Source organism: Eucalyptus grandis, chromosome 1 (assembly GCF_016545825.1).
Source record: "Eucalyptus grandis isolate ANBG69807.140 chromosome 1, ASM1654582v1, whole genome shotgun sequence".
In the NCBI taxonomy this organism is placed as follows: Eukaryota; Viridiplantae; Streptophyta; class Magnoliopsida; order Myrtales; family Myrtaceae; genus Eucalyptus; species Eucalyptus grandis.
In genome coordinates this window covers 46,025,257-46,043,858 of record NC_052612.1, presented here as the reverse complement: position 1 = coordinate 46,043,858, position 18,602 = coordinate 46,025,257, and the positions used below count along the sequence as shown (strand labels likewise).

General features: G+C 38.3%; 1 protein-coding gene across 1 annotated transcript; it reads right to left on the bottom strand.

Annotated features, from left to right (window-relative positions):
• Nucleotides 1-4,347, bottom strand: LOC104445979 (uncharacterized ATP-dependent helicase IRC20). The gene is made up of 2 exons (XM_010059903.3): nucleotides 2,235-4,347; nucleotides 1-275 (listed from the first exon to the last, which is right to left on the bottom strand). The coding sequence occupies exon 1, from the start codon at nucleotides 3,548-3,550 to the stop codon at nucleotides 2,300-2,302; it is 1,251 nt and encodes a 416-aa protein (XP_010058205.1). The 5' UTR covers nucleotides 3,551-4,347; the 3' UTR covers nucleotides 1-275; nucleotides 2,235-2,299.
• Between the last annotated feature and the right edge of the window lie 14,255 nt (nucleotides 4,348-18,602).

The window sequence follows — 18,602 nt, the reverse complement described above, 5'->3', positions numbered from 1 at the left end:
GAGAGGAAACTTGATCTAAACATTCATTATTTGCACAACTTAGCAGGTAATGGTAATACATCTAATGATAGGATGTCAACTGGTCCTTATTGGCACACCAGTAGCTTTCTAGCCAGAGAATACATGACATAAACAACAATTTATGATTGGATCGGCAAAAGAACAGCGATTACATATTTAATCCTCGGACATAACAACAGGTACTAGACTTCCATGAGAATCTACAGGATCTCAGAGCGGGGTTCAGTCAAACTTTGTAGCTCCACTAACATCTCCTGAAAAAAAGAAGTAAAATAAGTTAGAAATGTTTGTAACTCTAAAACAGCAAATTGAATCAGAAGGCACGGTAGTGCCTAAGCAGGCATGATAAAGTATATGCCTTCTTTGGAAAGAAAGTTATCATGAGGGTGGGCTTCCATCAGAAACGTGGTTATGATCGTGAGCATTAAACATTAGAAACTTACGTGCTTCCAGGACCTATTCTACGCTCACATAATAAATTGCATAAATAAACTATAAAATTGCAAAAAGGAACATTTTAGCAATTACATTGCTACTGTCCCAGCGAGAAACTACTCCAGTCGAAACCTCATGCCCCTTCATCTGAATGAGGTACATCTTAAAGCAGCCATATATCAACAAGTACGTCAATGAGAACAGTTAAATCACATCGGGCGCATGGACAAATGCTATTATTTACTCGATCAACTTCTTGCAATAGACTACAACAAACCTAATCGCTTACACTTTGGACATGGGAAGGTCACAACATTTTGAACCTAAGTGACTGGCCCTGATAAACATGAAGATAAATCAGAATAATTCCATACCCAGCTGGACACTGCAAGCCACTTGGAGGCTCATTTGCAAGCACAACCTCCCAAGGGCTATAACTAAGGATGTAAATAAGTCAAGCTACTCATATTTAACTAAAAATATGTTTCACTTAATTTTGTCGAACTTGTATGATTTATTCTTTGTTGCAGATCATGGTATTTCTTCCTTGTTACTTTGATTATGACATCCTCAATCCAGCAGTCACAGAAGGTAATCCTTTAAGCCATGCCCATGGCCGTATTACCAGTACACAAGCACTTCTCTTCTGCTTCGTCCCCTCTACCCCCACCTTTCTATTCCGCTTTGATAAGATGCAAGATATCCCAAAGGATGGGTCAACATCTTCCACTAGAAGCAAGGACTTCTAGGTTGAAACTGCTATAAGTACAAAAGATTGGCGTTTCATTTTTTTGACTTGTAGTTTCTGTTTCACAGGTATTGAGCTGATTTCGCCAAAAAAGATTCTGAACTGAGATCCAGCACAAATATGATTTTGATTGAGCGCTAGGTATATAGTTCAAGTTGATTTTCGCACACAAAGTATATACGCTAAGTCAGGTTGAAGCTCATAAATATGTTCAGCCTCAGCATCTATACCATGCATTGCCCACAGAACAAGATGATCTATCCCCAAACAGAACTCAAGAAATAATAGAGCTTAACCATAAAAAATTCTGCACCAAGCACCAGAATCAGATAACTCAAATTAACTTTTCTAGACCTCTTATTTCACACGGTGGTGGTCAAAAGATTATATAATTTGCACATTTGAGATATTTGGGTTAGAGCATCAGTGACAAGTTCAAAAATCAATCTAAGATCTTTGCCTGCATTTTGCAAGACAAAGGCTAAGTCGTTCCCTTACTGTGGATGTCCTCCTAAGAAACCAAAATATTATGGTTTCTCTGTTTTGCACTCAACTAGGCTACACCATTTATCTACACTCAATCATTTTGCAATATTTCAACTTCTCAGTCCTATATGTTGACGGCCAATTTTGACATCTTTCAAAATTTTCCCAGCCATCCAAAGCGACATCTCTTACATCTTTGCTCCTATAGCAATATTGGCCTTCCCCTCACTTCCGCTGCTGTTACAAGCCACAATACTATACAAGCTATCTGATAATCTGCATAGCTAATGGTATCCATAATGGCTACCACACTCACTCATCCATCATTTAAATCGAAAGAATCACATTCTTATAAAAACTGCTAATTTGTACTAGAAAATCAGTCCAAAATTTTAGGAAGAAAGGGAGCTAAGAGGAAAAATTTATTATGCTGCTCCTCCAATCAATGAAGTAACAACTGATGCATCAGGTCAGTGCAGAATTATTCTGAAAAATTGCCACATAATAAAGGAAACATCTTTAAGTACTGACAAATAGCACTTACCTGGTTCTGGAGTACAAACAAAGTCAAACTTTTAAGGAAACTGTTGCAACAAGGTAAGCATATCTTCAGTTTAGTCGTCTTCTTCTGGGTGCACGAGAATCCCCACTGTCCAAATCTGAAAGTCGAGCAACATCATTTCTCCTTCTGGAAGTTGAAGTTGAAAGAGAGACCATGGAATCAATCTCCACAGCAGTGTCCACCTGACTTTCTGAGTTTATAACAGCAGCAATGCTTGAGAAAGAATCTCTATCATCAACCGGAGGAGGTTGCTCTTGGTTTCTTCCTATACTACGACTGCGCAAATATTCCACTAAGGCTGAAGCTGAACCAAGTGGAGTCGTAAGAGAAGAAATTTCTGCATTTCTAGATTGAGATCTTCTAAGTAAACGTGAGTGCAACCGGCGGCTTTCACCACTCTCATGGCTTGTGGTCTCATTTTGTGTTAAGTCAACTATATCATCTGGAGGAACGACTGTGTTTTGCTCCCTGCGCATCCTCCGAGAAGTTAGAAACCTGTCTATCAAGGAAGCGGTCCTCCCACCTGTTTCACGAGTACCATCAGAGTCTCGTAGATTAAAAAGATCTCTAGTCAAATCATATCTACTTCCAAGGCGTCGGATCATCTCTTCCATAGGGAAATTGAGAACATTTCTATGGATGGTTTGCCTCAAACTCTCAACACGACGTGCATGGGGCCTAACAGGAATTTTAAGACTTGGATCTTCCTCAGGCTCATGAATGTTGTTCCCACGGCCATATATAGGTGTCACGTTCTTACATGTGACTTCTCCTTTGCAAACCGGACATTCCTTGATATCCTCATGATGTTGTAACCATCGATAAAGGCATGGCCAGCAGAACAAGTGACCACAACAAGTAACAACAGGGTCTCTAGCCAACTCCAAGCATATGTTGCAATCGAAGAAACCCCCATCAGTCCCGTTATTCTTTGAAAGATTGTCCTTATCTGTCGCTCCGTCTTCTAAGAAGTTGGTATTATTTTCACAAACTTTGGGAACATCACTCGCTCTCTCCTCGGCAGTGACACTACCTTCACCTGCTTGCAGTGAAGTCCCATCAACAGAATTATCTATCAATTCACTAAACTCCATTGAAATGTTATGCTCCTGAGCCGCATGTCGCCATCTCCACCGCGGCCAACCCCTTAACCGAGCAGCTTCCCTGTGCCCACGAAGAGGCTCTCCAATCCAATCTTCCAAATTCACAGCTTCAACAGGTACAGATCCTGACCCTGGCTCGGGGATAGGACCCAAATTCAAATCGAGGTTCATCACACCAGATGTCTCCTCCGCCATCACAACCCTTTTAATTTAGGGTTTGAGTTACTTCTGATGAAGAACTCTCTCTCTATACATAACACGTCAAAATCCAGCTAAAAAAGAAAAGCGCCGAATTATTGGAGAGTACAATTATTCAGACGACAAGATTTCAAATTTATCGAAATCAGCCCCAAAACCCAGATTCGATAGGTCTTTCCCCATCCCAAACTCAGCAAACCCAGATGGAAAAATTGCACCTTTATCACCTATACAGAACAACCCATCTCAGAGAACAGCTTATCTCCACCGCAAATCGAGAACCCAGATCGCACTTCCCAATCCCATGAATGCCGAACCCGCGCAAACCGAAAACTCAGGAACCGACGACGACCCTGGCCAAAAGGGCTCACCTTTGAGGCCACAGCGATTCTGACTCCGGAGACAAAACCGATTCCGACAACAATCGGCGTCTTTAACGAAAGGAGAGCCGGGAAAAAAGACCAAAAAGAAGGGTAAAACCGATAATCAGGAGCCGGAAAAACCTGGTGTGAACTTTCGAGCGTCGGAGCTTCTTGTCCCTTGGGACGACGGCGAGATTGGAGGGGAGGGTTAGCTCGAGTCAACTCGAGCTGCTTGGGATCCTATGGAAATGGGTGGAAGGGAAGGAAGGAGAGGGCTCACGGAAGAGGGGAGAGAGCGCGTGTAATGAATTTTTGCACGAGTTCCATTGCGAGAGGAGAGAGCTCCTTCTTCTTCTTCTGCATCAGCAGCACCACCACCCACTCCAAAATTCTACGCGGGGCGCTGGCTCGCTTCCTAAACGGATCCCAACTCTTGCCACGGTATGTAAAGATGACCTACCGTTTTATTAGGAAAAAAAATCCAACATTCCAATGCCTCAATTTTCTACCAAGCCCAAAACTTCAGGTCCTGTGGTAATTTCACCCCGAGCTTCTTTTTGTTTAAAAAAATAATTACCAATTTGAGGTTCAATCTCAAATTTACCCTAAACTTTTTTGTTTTCTAAAGAACATCACCGATTTTTCAATCTTGTCCCAAATCTGCCATCATTAGCCATTCGTTAAAATATGCCATCAATTGTTCCTGATTTCTCTAATTTTCGTAGCATAGAATTTCATTTTGGATATAATTTTCTATGTCACATTGCTAAAGTAGATTTGTTACCATCGTGAAAATGCAAAGTCAAACAATTAATGACAATTATTTGATGGAGGGTTAATGGAGCTAGACTTGAGACTGAATTAAAATATGTGATTTTTTAAACAAAAAATTTGGGGCAAATTAAATTTTGAACCATAGTTAAAATTTGTGATTTTTTAAGACAAAAATAGTCTGGGGTAGAATTGGGACTAAACCTAAAGTTTGAGATTTTTTTTTATAGAAATTATTATGGTAAAATTAAAATTGAACCTAAAGTTTAGGATAAAATTGAGACTCAACCTAAATTTTCTAAATTTTGGGATTTTTGTTAAACAAAAGAAGTTCCGGAGAAAATTGGATTTGTTTTGGGGAACTAAACTGAGATTCCATCATATTAAAACTCAAGATCTATATATAATAATATATTGACATACTTTTGTGAAGTGAAAATTCTAGAAAAAAATTCATGCAATTAGCGTCTTAGTTTTAAAACATGCCTCATAGAGTGTCATTTTTTTATGTATGAATAACTTGGGAATTATGACTGATTTTATAGTATCTCTATCTAAAATGTTATGACATGGTGAATTTAAAACAGAGCCCATTAGGGAACACTCCACTTGCCCCGAATCCTTTTCTAATGAGCTTGAGTGAGCCAGGATGCTCGTGGCACCTGACAACTGGCCAACTATCATTAGTGGCACGCGGCAATCCACCACCCTTTGATTTTTGTAGGCAATATATCGCCACATGGTAAGATCTCATTGGTTAAATATTATCTCTCTGGCCCTAACTACCCATAATTTCTTCGTTCAATGCATGAGAGGAGAGAACGTCAAAGTCACGGCCAACAAACGTATTCAAAGACCTAGCATTTCCAAGCATGCCAATGACTTTGTTTCACTCAAATCCAACAAGAATCCGATGAAGCATCTCTACATATAACATACATGTGTACATAAACGAATAGTGTCTAATCAAGTCCGACAATTTCCACTTCGGCCCACTTTAGACATTGATGAGAAATCTCTTGAAAAAAAATACACTTTCGCAACAATCGAGTTGCTTTGTGGATTGCAAATAACCTAAAATGATATCTTATGCAATCGGTCTCAAGCTCAACAAGCTACAACTAGTCTAAGTGCAAGAAAAAATTGGGATGGGTCGCATAACAAGCTGATTTACAAAAATTAGTAGTCTTGACATAAGTTGCTCCAACTTTTTTGGATTATTTTTTTATTCTGCATAAATTTTTGAGAAAAATCGGGAAAAGGCATCCTCCAATTAAAAACGACACAGAGAAGTGAGAAAAAACTGAAGGGTCTCACTAATATCAAAGGAACTAGAAGAAGAAAGAAGACATTTTGACACCATATCAACTCTTTGGTCCGAGGGAGACTTGAATCAATCCAAACTTCTCACTTTCACCCAATACTCTAATTCATTGTAATAGCATGCTCCTCCTTTGTCCTTACTTTATTTAGAAAAAAAAAGAGCATGTAATTTTGTCTCCGAGCAAAATAAGGTATTCGTGTAGAGTTTTTGGACAGTTAGTCCAATCTAAATAATGTCGGGTAAATTAATTTCCAAGACAAAGATGAAGATAATGATAATCTTATAGGTCGCCGCCTTTTTGCTTGTCAAGAAGTAAGAAACTTTCGCATTTAGGTGAGATATGAAATCCAGTCAACCAAGTCAAATCAAGAATAATCACAATAATACAATGGACGCGACAAGAGAGGATTTAAAGAGAATAGTAATGTCGAGATTTATGTGAAACCCCACAAGCAATCCTGGATCGACTCAAAAGTACAAAGGGGTTTTGTCATATTAAGAACTACAAAGATACTACCCTTCTAACAAACATGTGCTTCCACTCTCTAAGAGCAAACTCAACTTAATTTGAAACTTGATACAAACTATTACTGATACAACAAAATCTTTCATCAATTTGAATGCAATTCAATCTCGAATGTGTATGAAACTCAAACTTCTCCTTCTCTCTTGTGTGCTTTTTATCGCTCTTACGTTTTTTTTCTCATTTTTGCAAGACCACACTTTAAAAGACTAGTAAGAAGCTATCTTGAAAATAGATTGATTATGACTTATGTAGCACCAACACGGACACGCGACACGACACGACACAATACGCTAACACGTCATTTATTAAAAATAGAGAATTTCGACACGTTCGACACATTATATATTAAATATATTTTTATAAATAAATACGTAAATAAATAATAATAAAATAGCCTAGAATTAATTTACACGAAAAATATTAAATAATATCATTCATTATTTTAATTTGTTACAATAATACACAAAATTTAGAGGAAAAAAAACATTTTTTAAAGAAAAATGCTGAAATGATATTTTTAAATTTATTCATTTATCATATATAGCATTTTTTATTACTTATTTCATAGTAAAAGATTTTTTTAAAAAAAAAAAATTCTAAAAAAAAAACTGAAAAAAATTGATCCCGTGCATGTATTATTTATAACAATTTTATTACTTCTTTTATTTTTTTGTATATATTTATATTTTAACCCCTCAAGTATTAGAAATTTTTAAAATTGACATTGTGCATGTCGGAATTATGGACTCACGTGTCGGAGCGTGTCGAAGAGAATTGACCACGTGTCGGATTTTTCGACACTCGTTGACAGCGTGTCGGGATGTGTTGGAGCGTGTCGGACACGTGTCGGAGTGTCGGACACGACACGAAAGCTTCCGGAGAGTGTCAATGCTACATAGACTACGACACTATGGGCCTAAATTATGGATCTTGCTCATTTCACAAACATACACTTAGTCCAACAGTATTGGACTACCTAATTATATTTTCTATGCATAATTATGAGATCTTATGACTATGTTTGGTCAACGATGAAACGAAATGGATCGATAAGTTTCAATTACAATCCTGTGGGAATAAAATTTTCATTTCAATTCTTTGCCAATAAATCAAAAGCCGTCATTTGAACGTATTGAATAGATTAAGAATGGAAAAGGGAAAAAAAGTTCTTTATTTAGAGAGAGGGTTTAAGGGCACTCTAGCAAAAGTATAGTTTTAACCTTTTGAAAGCGATTATTCTGCACTTGCTATTGCTTGACTTATGGTGAGATCCACAGCGGTGTAAATAAAAGTGTGAAAACCCGAAAACTTAGTTTGACCCAGAATTTTTTAGCCCAAATAGATCGGTTCGTTTTTCGAGCTTTATTATATTTTTTATTTTGGGCTGGCCTGGTTCTCATGCTCGCATTGTGTAGCCCAAAATGGCTTGGCCTGCCCCATTTTTTTTCCCGTAGAAATTTCTATATTTGTAGTATTTCATTGATAAATCTAGTCTTAAATGGGAAAAATGGGTTTTACAAGTGAACAAGATAATTTATAATACTACTGAAGTAATAAAAATTACTCGCAAATTTGTAAAAATTAAAACTTTACAAGTGAACAGACCGTTTGCAGTTTTTTTTTTTATTTCATTATGTCTGCGGCGTAGCCCAAGCCTAGTATCCCAAAAGCCCAAAATAGAAGATGGGCGGTGTATATAGTATATTTCGGGTTCAAGTTATTTTGGGGCTAAAAATTTTAGGTCCGAAATATTGGGCCGGTAAAAACATAAGGCTAGAAGCCCGATCTGGCCCGCTCATTTAGAGCCCTAGAGATTTGGAATTAATGATCGGTGCTCTCATCAACACACATCACTATCTATATTTATCCACTGCAAATCTTTCATGGGCGTATCTTCTTGAGAAGTTTTTAGCATGTAGTAATTTATGCAAATCTTCAATATCTACTGGTTGGAAGAAAATTTCTACTCAATACAACAATTTTACACTCAATTTAGATGGAGTGATTAGGAAAGAAAAAAATTGATTTAGTTAGTTATGAGATAATTGAAAGGAATTGAGTTATAATGTTGTTTGAATACTAGCGGGGGAAAGAGATGAAAAAAATGGATTATGGCCATAAAGGCATAAGCGAGAAAGAAAAATAAATTTGTCAAGTAATACAAGTTTCCCTTGGAATCTCTCCGAATGGAGGGAGAGATTTAAGGGGAAAATTACCAAAAAAATCATAAACTTATTGCGTTTGTATCAATTTAGTTATAAACCTTTTAATTTGGCCAATTCAGTCCTAAACCTTTTGCATACTGTCCAATTCAATCCTATTGACTGGAAAAGTCTGATGTGGCCTACCTAGTTAGCATCAGCCATCCTACGTGGCACGACTGGTGTGGACGCGGTCGCCGGAAAATAAAACGACACCGTTTCCTTTAATTAAAAAAAAAAGAAAAAGAAAAAAAGAAAGAAGACTCACGACGAAAAAGAAATGCTGTCATCTCCCCTTTATCAACTAAAGCCCTAATTTCTCAAATCACAAACTCACGAAGAAGCCAGATTGGTCTTGCTTTTTCTCTAGATCTGATCTCATCTTGCTTCAATCACATTCGCCAACCACAAAATTGTGAAGCTAGACAATCATGAACAAATCAAGTCCCCCTTTCACCGAACGCCTTCGTCCATTGTAGTCCTAGGTTTGAACGTACAAATTGTAAAGACCCCATTCGTTCATAACCTGATCAAGACCCAATTTGTCTACCACAAACTTCAGCAAACACGAGCAAGTGTTGTTGTCCCCGTTTCATTGTGTTGTCGGCAGCATTGAGCAAAAGCAACAACTTTACGTGGTGGTCCCGAACTCATCGAAGAACAGCCAAAGGTATGTCGTCCTTGTCTTATTCTAAATTATACATTTGCCTCGATTTGCCTCGATTTCTTCATGAGTGTTGTTGCTGTTCTTGTACTCACCATGATGTAGGATAGACTACACAATGACTAAAATGTCGTAAGAATCATGCAAGGCCATAAGCAACGCACTTTAAATACATAAATATAAGTTGATGTAATCGAAATATAAATCAAGTTGAAGAAATTCTAGTTTGCAAATTCTCTCTTTAAGCTCTCAAAACATATTATGTTGAGCGATTTAAACCATAAGAGTAACTGTAAAAGTGTAAATGCTTTTTCATAACAATTGATAAAAGAAGCAATTTTTGAGTATCTATCATAAATATAGGTGGTTATATAAGGATTTGATCATTCTTATCAATTTGCACTGATATTTTCAATAATCATAATAATATATGTCTAAATAAACATCAAACATATGATATGTACTTCATGAGCATTATAAGGTGGAAGTCCTTAATTCATAGCAATTTTAGCATTAACTCTTAATAACTTTCATGTTTATCTCATAAGAAAAGTTTACAGAGGAAGATATCGCATACAATTATTTTTATGCGTTATCATATTGTTCATTTGTTATATGTTTACTTATAACATAAGTTTTGTTTCTATGGAGCTGAAATGAGCGACAAGTTGGCATGGGTTTGCTTTTTCCAGGGGGGAAAATTTGTTCATTGCCCAATGCTTGAATATGTTGGGGGGAAGATAGATTTAGTGCAAGTAAACATCAATTCAAGGAGTTATGAAAGTTTTATCAGTGACATAGAAAATTGGGTAAATACTACATTTCAACACCTTTATTTTAAGTTTCCTGAAAAATCTATAGAAGATGGATTGAGATACATATGAAATGATAGTTGTGTTGTCGAAGAAATTTTCAATTATTTACACCATGGATTAATCGAGATATACGGAGAAAACTCTATAGTCGATGAGGGAGGTGATGGTGATGGTCAGGCTATTAGTGTAGGTGTTGATAATGATGCTAGTCAAGTTACTAGTAAGAGTGCTTGTAATGATTCTGGTTTAGGTAAAGATGTAGGGCCCGTTTGGTTCAACTTTGGGGAAATGCACTTGGGAGAATGCAAATACCTTTGAGATAAAGGGATTTCCCGAAATGCTTCACCGTTTGGTAAATTACAATCTCAAGTAGCTTTGAAAAATAATTTACCGTTTGGCAAAACTAGCATTTCCAATTAGCTTTTGCTATTTTTTTTTTTTAAAGTTTGAAAATAAAATCCGGTGGCGGCAAACCGCCGTGGCGAACAGACCAAGCTGGGGCGGCCAATCCCGGCCGCGGACCGCCAGGGCCGCCGGACCGCCGATTTGGCGGCTCGAGTCGCGGAGGCCGAGATCGCCGACGGACCGCCAGATCCCAGCCTCCCGACGCGGATCCCAGCCACCGGACCGCCAGATCTGCCTCCCGACGGCCGATCCGGCGGCCGAGGGCGTGACCTCGGGCGGCGTCGCCTGGTCGCGCGACCCAGCGGCGCCGCTTGAGGTCGCACGGACGCGGCGGCGTCGCTGGCTCGCGCGACCCGAGCGACGCCGCCCGGGTCGCGCGGACCCAGCGGCGTCGCACAGGTCGGCGCGACCTCGGGCGGCGTCGCTGGCCGCGCGCGCCAGCGAAGCCGCCGCGGGTCGCGGTCGCGGCGCCGCCTAGGTCGCGGTCGCGCCACCTGGGCGGTGGTCACCGGGGACGCGCGACCCCCGCGGTGGTGGTGGTTGCCGGAGAAGCCGAACTCTGAGGCGGCGGGGAAGAAGATGAGCCGAGCGGAGAAGAAGATGAGCCGGAGAAGATGAGCCGAGCGGAGAAGAAGATGAGCCGGAGAAGAAGATGAACAGTAATTTTTGCATTTCTGGAATGCCGAATGCCGAATGCCGCCCCTCCCCAGCTTTCAGCATTCAGCCTTCGGAATGCTCATATTTGGGCAAAGGGGCTTTCAAATATTTTGCCAAACACCACAATTTTTCCCCAAGGGGCTTTGGGGGCCCAAAGCCCCTTGGGAATGCCCAACCAAACACCCCCGTAGTCTTTGAGAATGATGGTGGTTTAGCTCACGATGGTGTATTGGATGTAGATGAATATACTGGCATAAAGTATGATGAATATATGGTGGATGATGATGATGATGATGATGAGACAAACTTCTTAGCTGATGCAATAATTTTGATTGATGATGATGATCATGATAATGAGGAGCTTGTAGAAGCAAGGAAGAACATCAGAGAGTTTCGCAATAGGGCCACAAAGTATTTGATTGGAGGGGAACATCTACGCAATTAATACCTTCCCAACAACCTGCAGTTGATGTGGATAATTTAGTTGATTCAGAAGTTGGTTACCAAACAGAGTACTCTGAAACATATGGAGATGAGCATTTGGGATATAATTTAAAACTAGAAAATGATAATTTTACTAGAAGGAGAAGCAACTTTCCAAGGTATGATCCTAATTATGCTATACCTGTGTTTATGGTGTCTATGATATTTGATAGTAGCAGACAATTCAAAGATGCTCTCATAAAATTTTTAGTGGCTGATAGTAGAGAGATAAAATTGATAAAGAATGAAAAGAAATGTGTTAGAACAAAATGTGTTAGTGAAAGTTGTCATTGGAGAATCTCTAGATCTATTGATGCTCGTAATGGATCATTTCATGTGAAAACCTACAATTCAGAGCACACCTGTAGTATTAGCTTTAAAAATAATAGGGTGAGAAGTTCTTGATTGACAAATCATTATATTGCTATAATAAAAGCAATACCAACTATTAAAACTATAAAACTATTGCTTTAAGGGGAACTTATCAATGAATAATTGGGGTTGGATGTGTGTATCAGTCAATGTACGAAAGCCAAGCTATTTGCTTATAAAGTGTTGATGGGAAACTATAAAAAGGAATATGCAAAATTGTGGGATTATACAGAGGAGCTTAGGATGAGCAATTATGGAAATACTGTTACATTAAATGTTGAAAAACTTGATATGCAATCTAATGCATTCTTTGAGAGAATGTATATTTGTTTTGCTGCTTATAAGAAATAGTTCCTTGATGGGTGTAGGAAAGTTGTCAGGTTGGATGGTTGTTTCTTAAAAGGAATTTGTCAAGGTCAGATCTTATGTGCTGTTGGAAGTGATGCAAATGATCAGATGTTCCCAATTGCTTGGGCGGTTGTTAGAGTTGAGAGTAGAGATACATGGACTTGGTTCTTAACACATTTGATGTATGATTTTAATATTATGCACACATATGGATAATGTTGGGTTATAATTAGCGACGAACAGAAGGTAAGTTTCTTATTTATAATTTTTCGTTAAGCTTATTAGATGATCAAATTTGTAAAATATGATTTATATCGTAATCATTTTTTCCAGGGCTTGTTATAAGCCGTGGCTGAGCTATTGCCTGCAGCTGAACATTAAATATGCGCCAAACACATCTATGCCAATTGGAGCAAAAAGTACAAATGGATACAAATGCAAATGATGTTTTAGCAATATGCTAAGAGTAATACTATGGCAGAGTATGATGAACACTCTCAAGTATTGAAAAAAATCAGCCTCATCACATATCATGACTTAGTTCAAACAGAGCCAAAACACTGGTCCAGAGCTTTCTTTTCTACTGATGTAAAATGTGATATTGTTGATAACAACTTATGTGAGGCATTTAATAGAAGAATTATAGATGTTAGGTGTAAGTCCATTTATAGAATGTTGGAGGACATGCGTACAATGATAACGACAATAATGCATACACAAAGAGATGCATGTGCTAGATGGAAAAGAGACTGTGGTCCAAGAATTGGAAGAAAATTGGAAGAAAATAGAGTTGGTATGATTTATTGTCACATGATATAGAATGACGATGTTGAATATGAGGTGATGGATGATGATGAGAAGCACGTGGTGGATGTCTTTAAAAGAGTATGCTCTTGTAGAAGATGACAACTAACTGGTATCCCTTGTCCTTATGCCATTTTTGCTATAAATCATAGACGAGATGATGCATATGACTATACTGATGAGTATTATAAACAAGCCAACTTCTTAGTTGCATATGAGAACATGATACTACTAGTTTAAGGAGAGAAATTTTGGAAAAAACTAATATGTAGCCACCAAAACCACTTCTAGCCAAAATAAAGCCTGGTAGACGTAAACAGAAAAGATCAAGGGAGGAAGGTGAGGTGGCGTGTGGAACTAGAATGTTAATGATATGAATGAAGATGACATATCGAACATGCTTGAAAATAGGACATAATAGCTCAACGTGTCAAATAAAAAAGATTGGGTTTACATTATCGCAAACACGATTTTCAAGACTAAAACTTTCAGTAAGTACTTCCATTTTCATTGTATCATGCTTGTTTCTCGAATAAACCTTTAAATGAATTTTCTCTTTGTAGGTTGAAAAACGTTCAAGCGATGTTAATGTACATGATAGTATTGGTGGTCATACTAGTGTGAATGTAAGTTCTCTTGTTGTTGGGATGGTTAATAGTGTTTTTTTAGAAATTTAGATTATAGTAACAAATATTTTATAAACATAATGAAATGTAATCATGTCAAGTTGAATATATAAGTGCCAAAAGTTGCTCGTCGAAGAGGACAAGAAGTGAAGCACCACAAATACCACCACATGTTGAATCAACATCGTTTGCACGTGTAGCTAAAGTTACAATAAAAGAAGTAGGACCATCATGGAAGAAGAAAAATGTCAAAAATATTGATAGGAAGCAATGTTGACAAGAAGCACTCGCGGGATTGGGTTTAGTAAAATACTGTGATAACTATGTTTTGTTTTTTTTTTTGTTTTTGTTTTTTTTGTCATTGATCGTTAATCAGTAATAGTGAGATAATTTGTGGCATTTGACTTTTTATTTTTAGATGATGAGATTTGTGCAATAGTGTCTTGGGTTTTTGATTGGAACAGATGGGATGTGAAATTCTTTATTGTAATCTCTATCATTTTATAATGAACTGTTTTGTTCATCTAATATGATGTTTGTTTATTATTGTAGATGTTTACCGTATTGCATTGAACTAGTTTCACTGTTTATTGAAGTAGAGGCTTGTTGTTCACTTCAAGTGGGGAAGCAATGAATAGGTTGAGAAATAGCTAAAAACTCAAATAAAAGCTTGCAATCAACTTTCGATTCATTCCCATTATAAGATTTTACATACAGGTACTTCGGCTGCGTTTGGTTCAGCATTTGCAATGGGCTTTGAGTCCAATGCAAATGCTGAAAGCCCAAAGCTACTTGGGAAAAATGCAATAGTGTTTAGTAAAAAATTTTGCAAATGAACTTTGAGTTGAATGTGTGTTTGGTAAGAAGAATATTTGCAAGGAGCTTTTGATGGGTATAATGTGTGTGTATATATATATATATATATTTTTTTTTTTTTTTGAAAAATCAGCTAAACCCTTCGCCGGCCGGCGAGGGCTGCGGCCGCCGGCGAGCCAAATCGACGCGGCGGTTAAGGTCGCGCCGGGCGACCTCCGGCGGCCCTCGGCTGGGTTGCGCGACCCTCGCCGGAGGTCGCCCTACCTCGGCGACCGGGGTCGCGGTCGCGCGACCCGGGATCGGCCCGCTTGGGTCTCGTGGCTCTGGGTCGAGCGACCCTCGCCGAGGGTCGCCGAAGGTCGGGCGACCTCCGGCGGCCCTCGGGCTGGGTCGCGCGACCCTCGCCGAGGTCGCCCGACGGTCGCCGGCGCCGGATCTGGCTTGCCGGCGGACGTCGTCCTGCTCCTTTTTCATTTAAAAAAAATAAATAAATACAGGGACAATAATGGAAATATGAAAAATTAATGAGGGTAGTTTAGGAAGGAAAAAAATGTTTTCAGCATTTGGTAGAATGCTGAAAGCTCAAGGCTGGTCCCTACCAGCCTTGGGCTTTCAGCATTTTCAAGGACTCCACTTTCATTTGAAAGCTCCTTCAAGGGGTTGCCAAACATCCTTATTTTGGCTGAAGAGGCTTTGGGGGCTGAATGGGTTTTCTAAATGCCTATCCAAACGCACCCTTCATGTGGAAGAATACATAACATGCTCAAAATATGTACCAAATAGCTAATAACACAATATTTGCAAATATATTTTATGGCAAACTCATCATGTTTTTCGTCTTTAAATTTCCAAATAACATGTGAGCTAAAATTACTATAAGCATCCACGACACAACCGACATTGTCTTCTATCTCAAATTTTCTTTTTTCAGCTTTGCCATATGTCACGACCCGAACCCCGGGCACATGCACATCCCTCAATGGTCGATTATAAATTTGCAACATCCTAGGAACTGTTGTCGACCCATTCATTTATTTTGCACATGCGAAAATGTAAAACAATCTCCATTCAACAAAACAGTGGGATAGAAACGTAGGATATTATTTTTCACAAACCATACCTACAACATTATTGTATTTATGTAAATAGACCAGTTTAACACCCCAAGGTTTGGTACAAAAGTGAAGCTGTTCGATTACCCATTAACTAAGCTTCTATTTATAAAACTGGGGTTTACTACTATAATACCATATTTCTCAATATCTTGGGGGTAAGTTGTCACCCTACATCCAGTCTTGACGGAAAACCCGTCATCACTTGGAAGGAGATAGCGAGAGTCCTACTCCTCCTTTACTGCGACCGATTGTACACGATCCGGCCTTCCTCCATTTAGGGACCTGAAAATGTTAGCCCACTAAGAGGTGAGATCACATCTCAGCGAGTAAATCCCCCAATTTCAGATTAGGAGAATGGTACATCCTGCATGCAATCTAATCAAGTTTCTCATATTTTCTTAATACTAGTACTTTCCTGCATGTTAGTGTAAATCAAATCATGCATAAGATATCGAGATCATATATCATCAGAATACTTTTAACATATACAGTAAGGACATAAACGTCACATAATTGCACGGGCCCCAAATTATCAGACTAAACCATTGTAGTACATCCCATACCGCACCACACAGTTCCGTATTTTAATTAGGTTCCTCACTTTCACCCATTCATGTGTCACAAATGATTTCAATGCACAGATAACAGTCTTCCGGCATAACCGAGCATCACCTCGCACCGTCGAGCGCGGCATTGTCTACATCTAGACGGCATTCCATATAGGAGTATTGGTCCAGCCTCCACTGCGACCGGCATCCGTTGACGTGGGGCATTCTCGAAGGAGTATCGTCCGGCCCAAAGGCAGGTGACGGAATCATGTTGTGAATGCATATGATCGATGTCACATTCAATAATCCATTATATACAGCATCCACAGCATCAATTGAGCAATTTTGTAGCAAGAATACTTCAAAACAACCATACATTCTTACTAGCCCAAATTCACAGAAAACAGTCTAATTACGCTCTCCCAAATTCGAAATCAGAAACCCACTCATATGAGTTTGAAAAATTCTCAAATTTGGACACGTGTTAGAAAACATATAAAAAAACATTTTTCATGAAGACACCGAGATCCAGATCCCTCTGGATTCGGCCCAGAAATTCTTTCTATCCAGCACAAAAATCGGGTCCAGTTCCAGAGAGCCAAACCTATCGAAATCAGTTCATTTTTGGGTCGAAATATTCTTCGTTTGACTTGAAATTTAAATATGTTAAACTAAAAGTTATAACGAACAACTTTTGTGAAGGAACCAATTGAAAATTAGACCTCTAAAGGTCATTAGCAACCTTTGGAATCATAACAGGTCATGGGTTACAAAACTGTCCGATTACTGTTCCGAGGATGACGTCGTTAAAATCGTCATCTTTTTAATTTCTAAAAATTAAGAGAAAAATATATGTTACTATTTAAGATGTCCAAAACGTTTCTTCAGAATAAAGTTATTTCAAAATCGCAACACAAAGTTGTCTACAAAATTAGCAAAACATACACGTTCTAGAAACTATTTTAGAAATCAGCTACTATTTTAATCCGAATCTTCCACCACGACTTTTGTTTTGCTCTCTAAACCTTATCTAAGCTTTTCTATATCTATCATAACGTCCCTAACCAACATTTATCCATATATAACGTCATCTACATATTTTTAACTTGTACAAATTCCTAATAGAGGTACTCAACCCCTAGTCCAGATTTAGAAGACAACCCTAATCACGGCTAACGGCGGCTCTCGTTGGTGCTTGGACAGCAACACAGAGACCAGCCTTGATTCTCTTGATGATGGTGTTGAGCCGAAACTGCAAAAGATTGTGCTGTGGTATGATGGCAACAGCAACACACAAACTTATAAATTTTTCGGTAGAGGAAACAAAATATGGAGTTTGGTCGGTTGTGCGGTTCTTGTGTGGGTGAGGGGGGGTTTTTCCTCACTGAAACTATATGACTTATATATGAAAATCATGGTGGTAGGCGGCTGACGTTTATGTGGGTCCAAGAATTTTTGGTAACGTCACGTTCACGCCTTGTTTTGTTTGTTAGTCTCCGGTTGGCAGAAGTACAGCTCAAGTGCCATAACTTGGCATCGATGGACACTTAAGTGCCATAACTTCAAAATGGTACACTTGAGTGCTAGTTTTGAAGTTAAATGGGACATGTAAATGTTATTCTGGCGAAGATTTGGCCAAATGGCTTACGTGGCGACTTTCTGGCGAGCTTGGTCCAAAACGGCGTCATTTTGCACGCTGACGTGGCGGAGAAAATGCAAAAACGACATTTCGTGTCTACGTGTAAATAATAATATAAAATTAATTAAATTAAATTTAAAATATTCAATTTTTTTAAAAAATAAGAAAAATTTAAATTTTTTAAAAAATTAAGAAAAATTTTAAAAATTAAGAAAATTTAAAATTTTTAAAAAATTAAGAAAAATTAAAAAAATTTAAAAATTAAGAAAAATTTAAAAAAAATTTAAAAAGGGGGAGGTCGAATGGGGTGGCTCCTCGCCACCCCGTTCGACCTCCCCCTTTTTTAAATTTTTTTTAATTTTTAAAATTTTTAAAATTTTCTTAATTTTTTTTTAAAATTTTCTTAATTTTTTAATTTTTTTGAATATTTTAAATCTAATTTAATTAATTTATATATTATTATTTACACGTAGACACGAAACGGCGTCGTTTTTGCGTTTTTTCCGCCACGTCAGCGTTCAAAACGACGCCGTTTTGAACCAAACTCGTTGGAAAATTGCCACATCAGTCATT

Bases quoted from the DNA above. Each gene is read 5' to 3' on its own strand.
- LOC104445979 (XM_010059903.3), bottom strand. From the start codon at position 3,550: ATGGCGGAGGAGACATCTGGTGTGATGAACCTCGATTTGAATTTGGGT.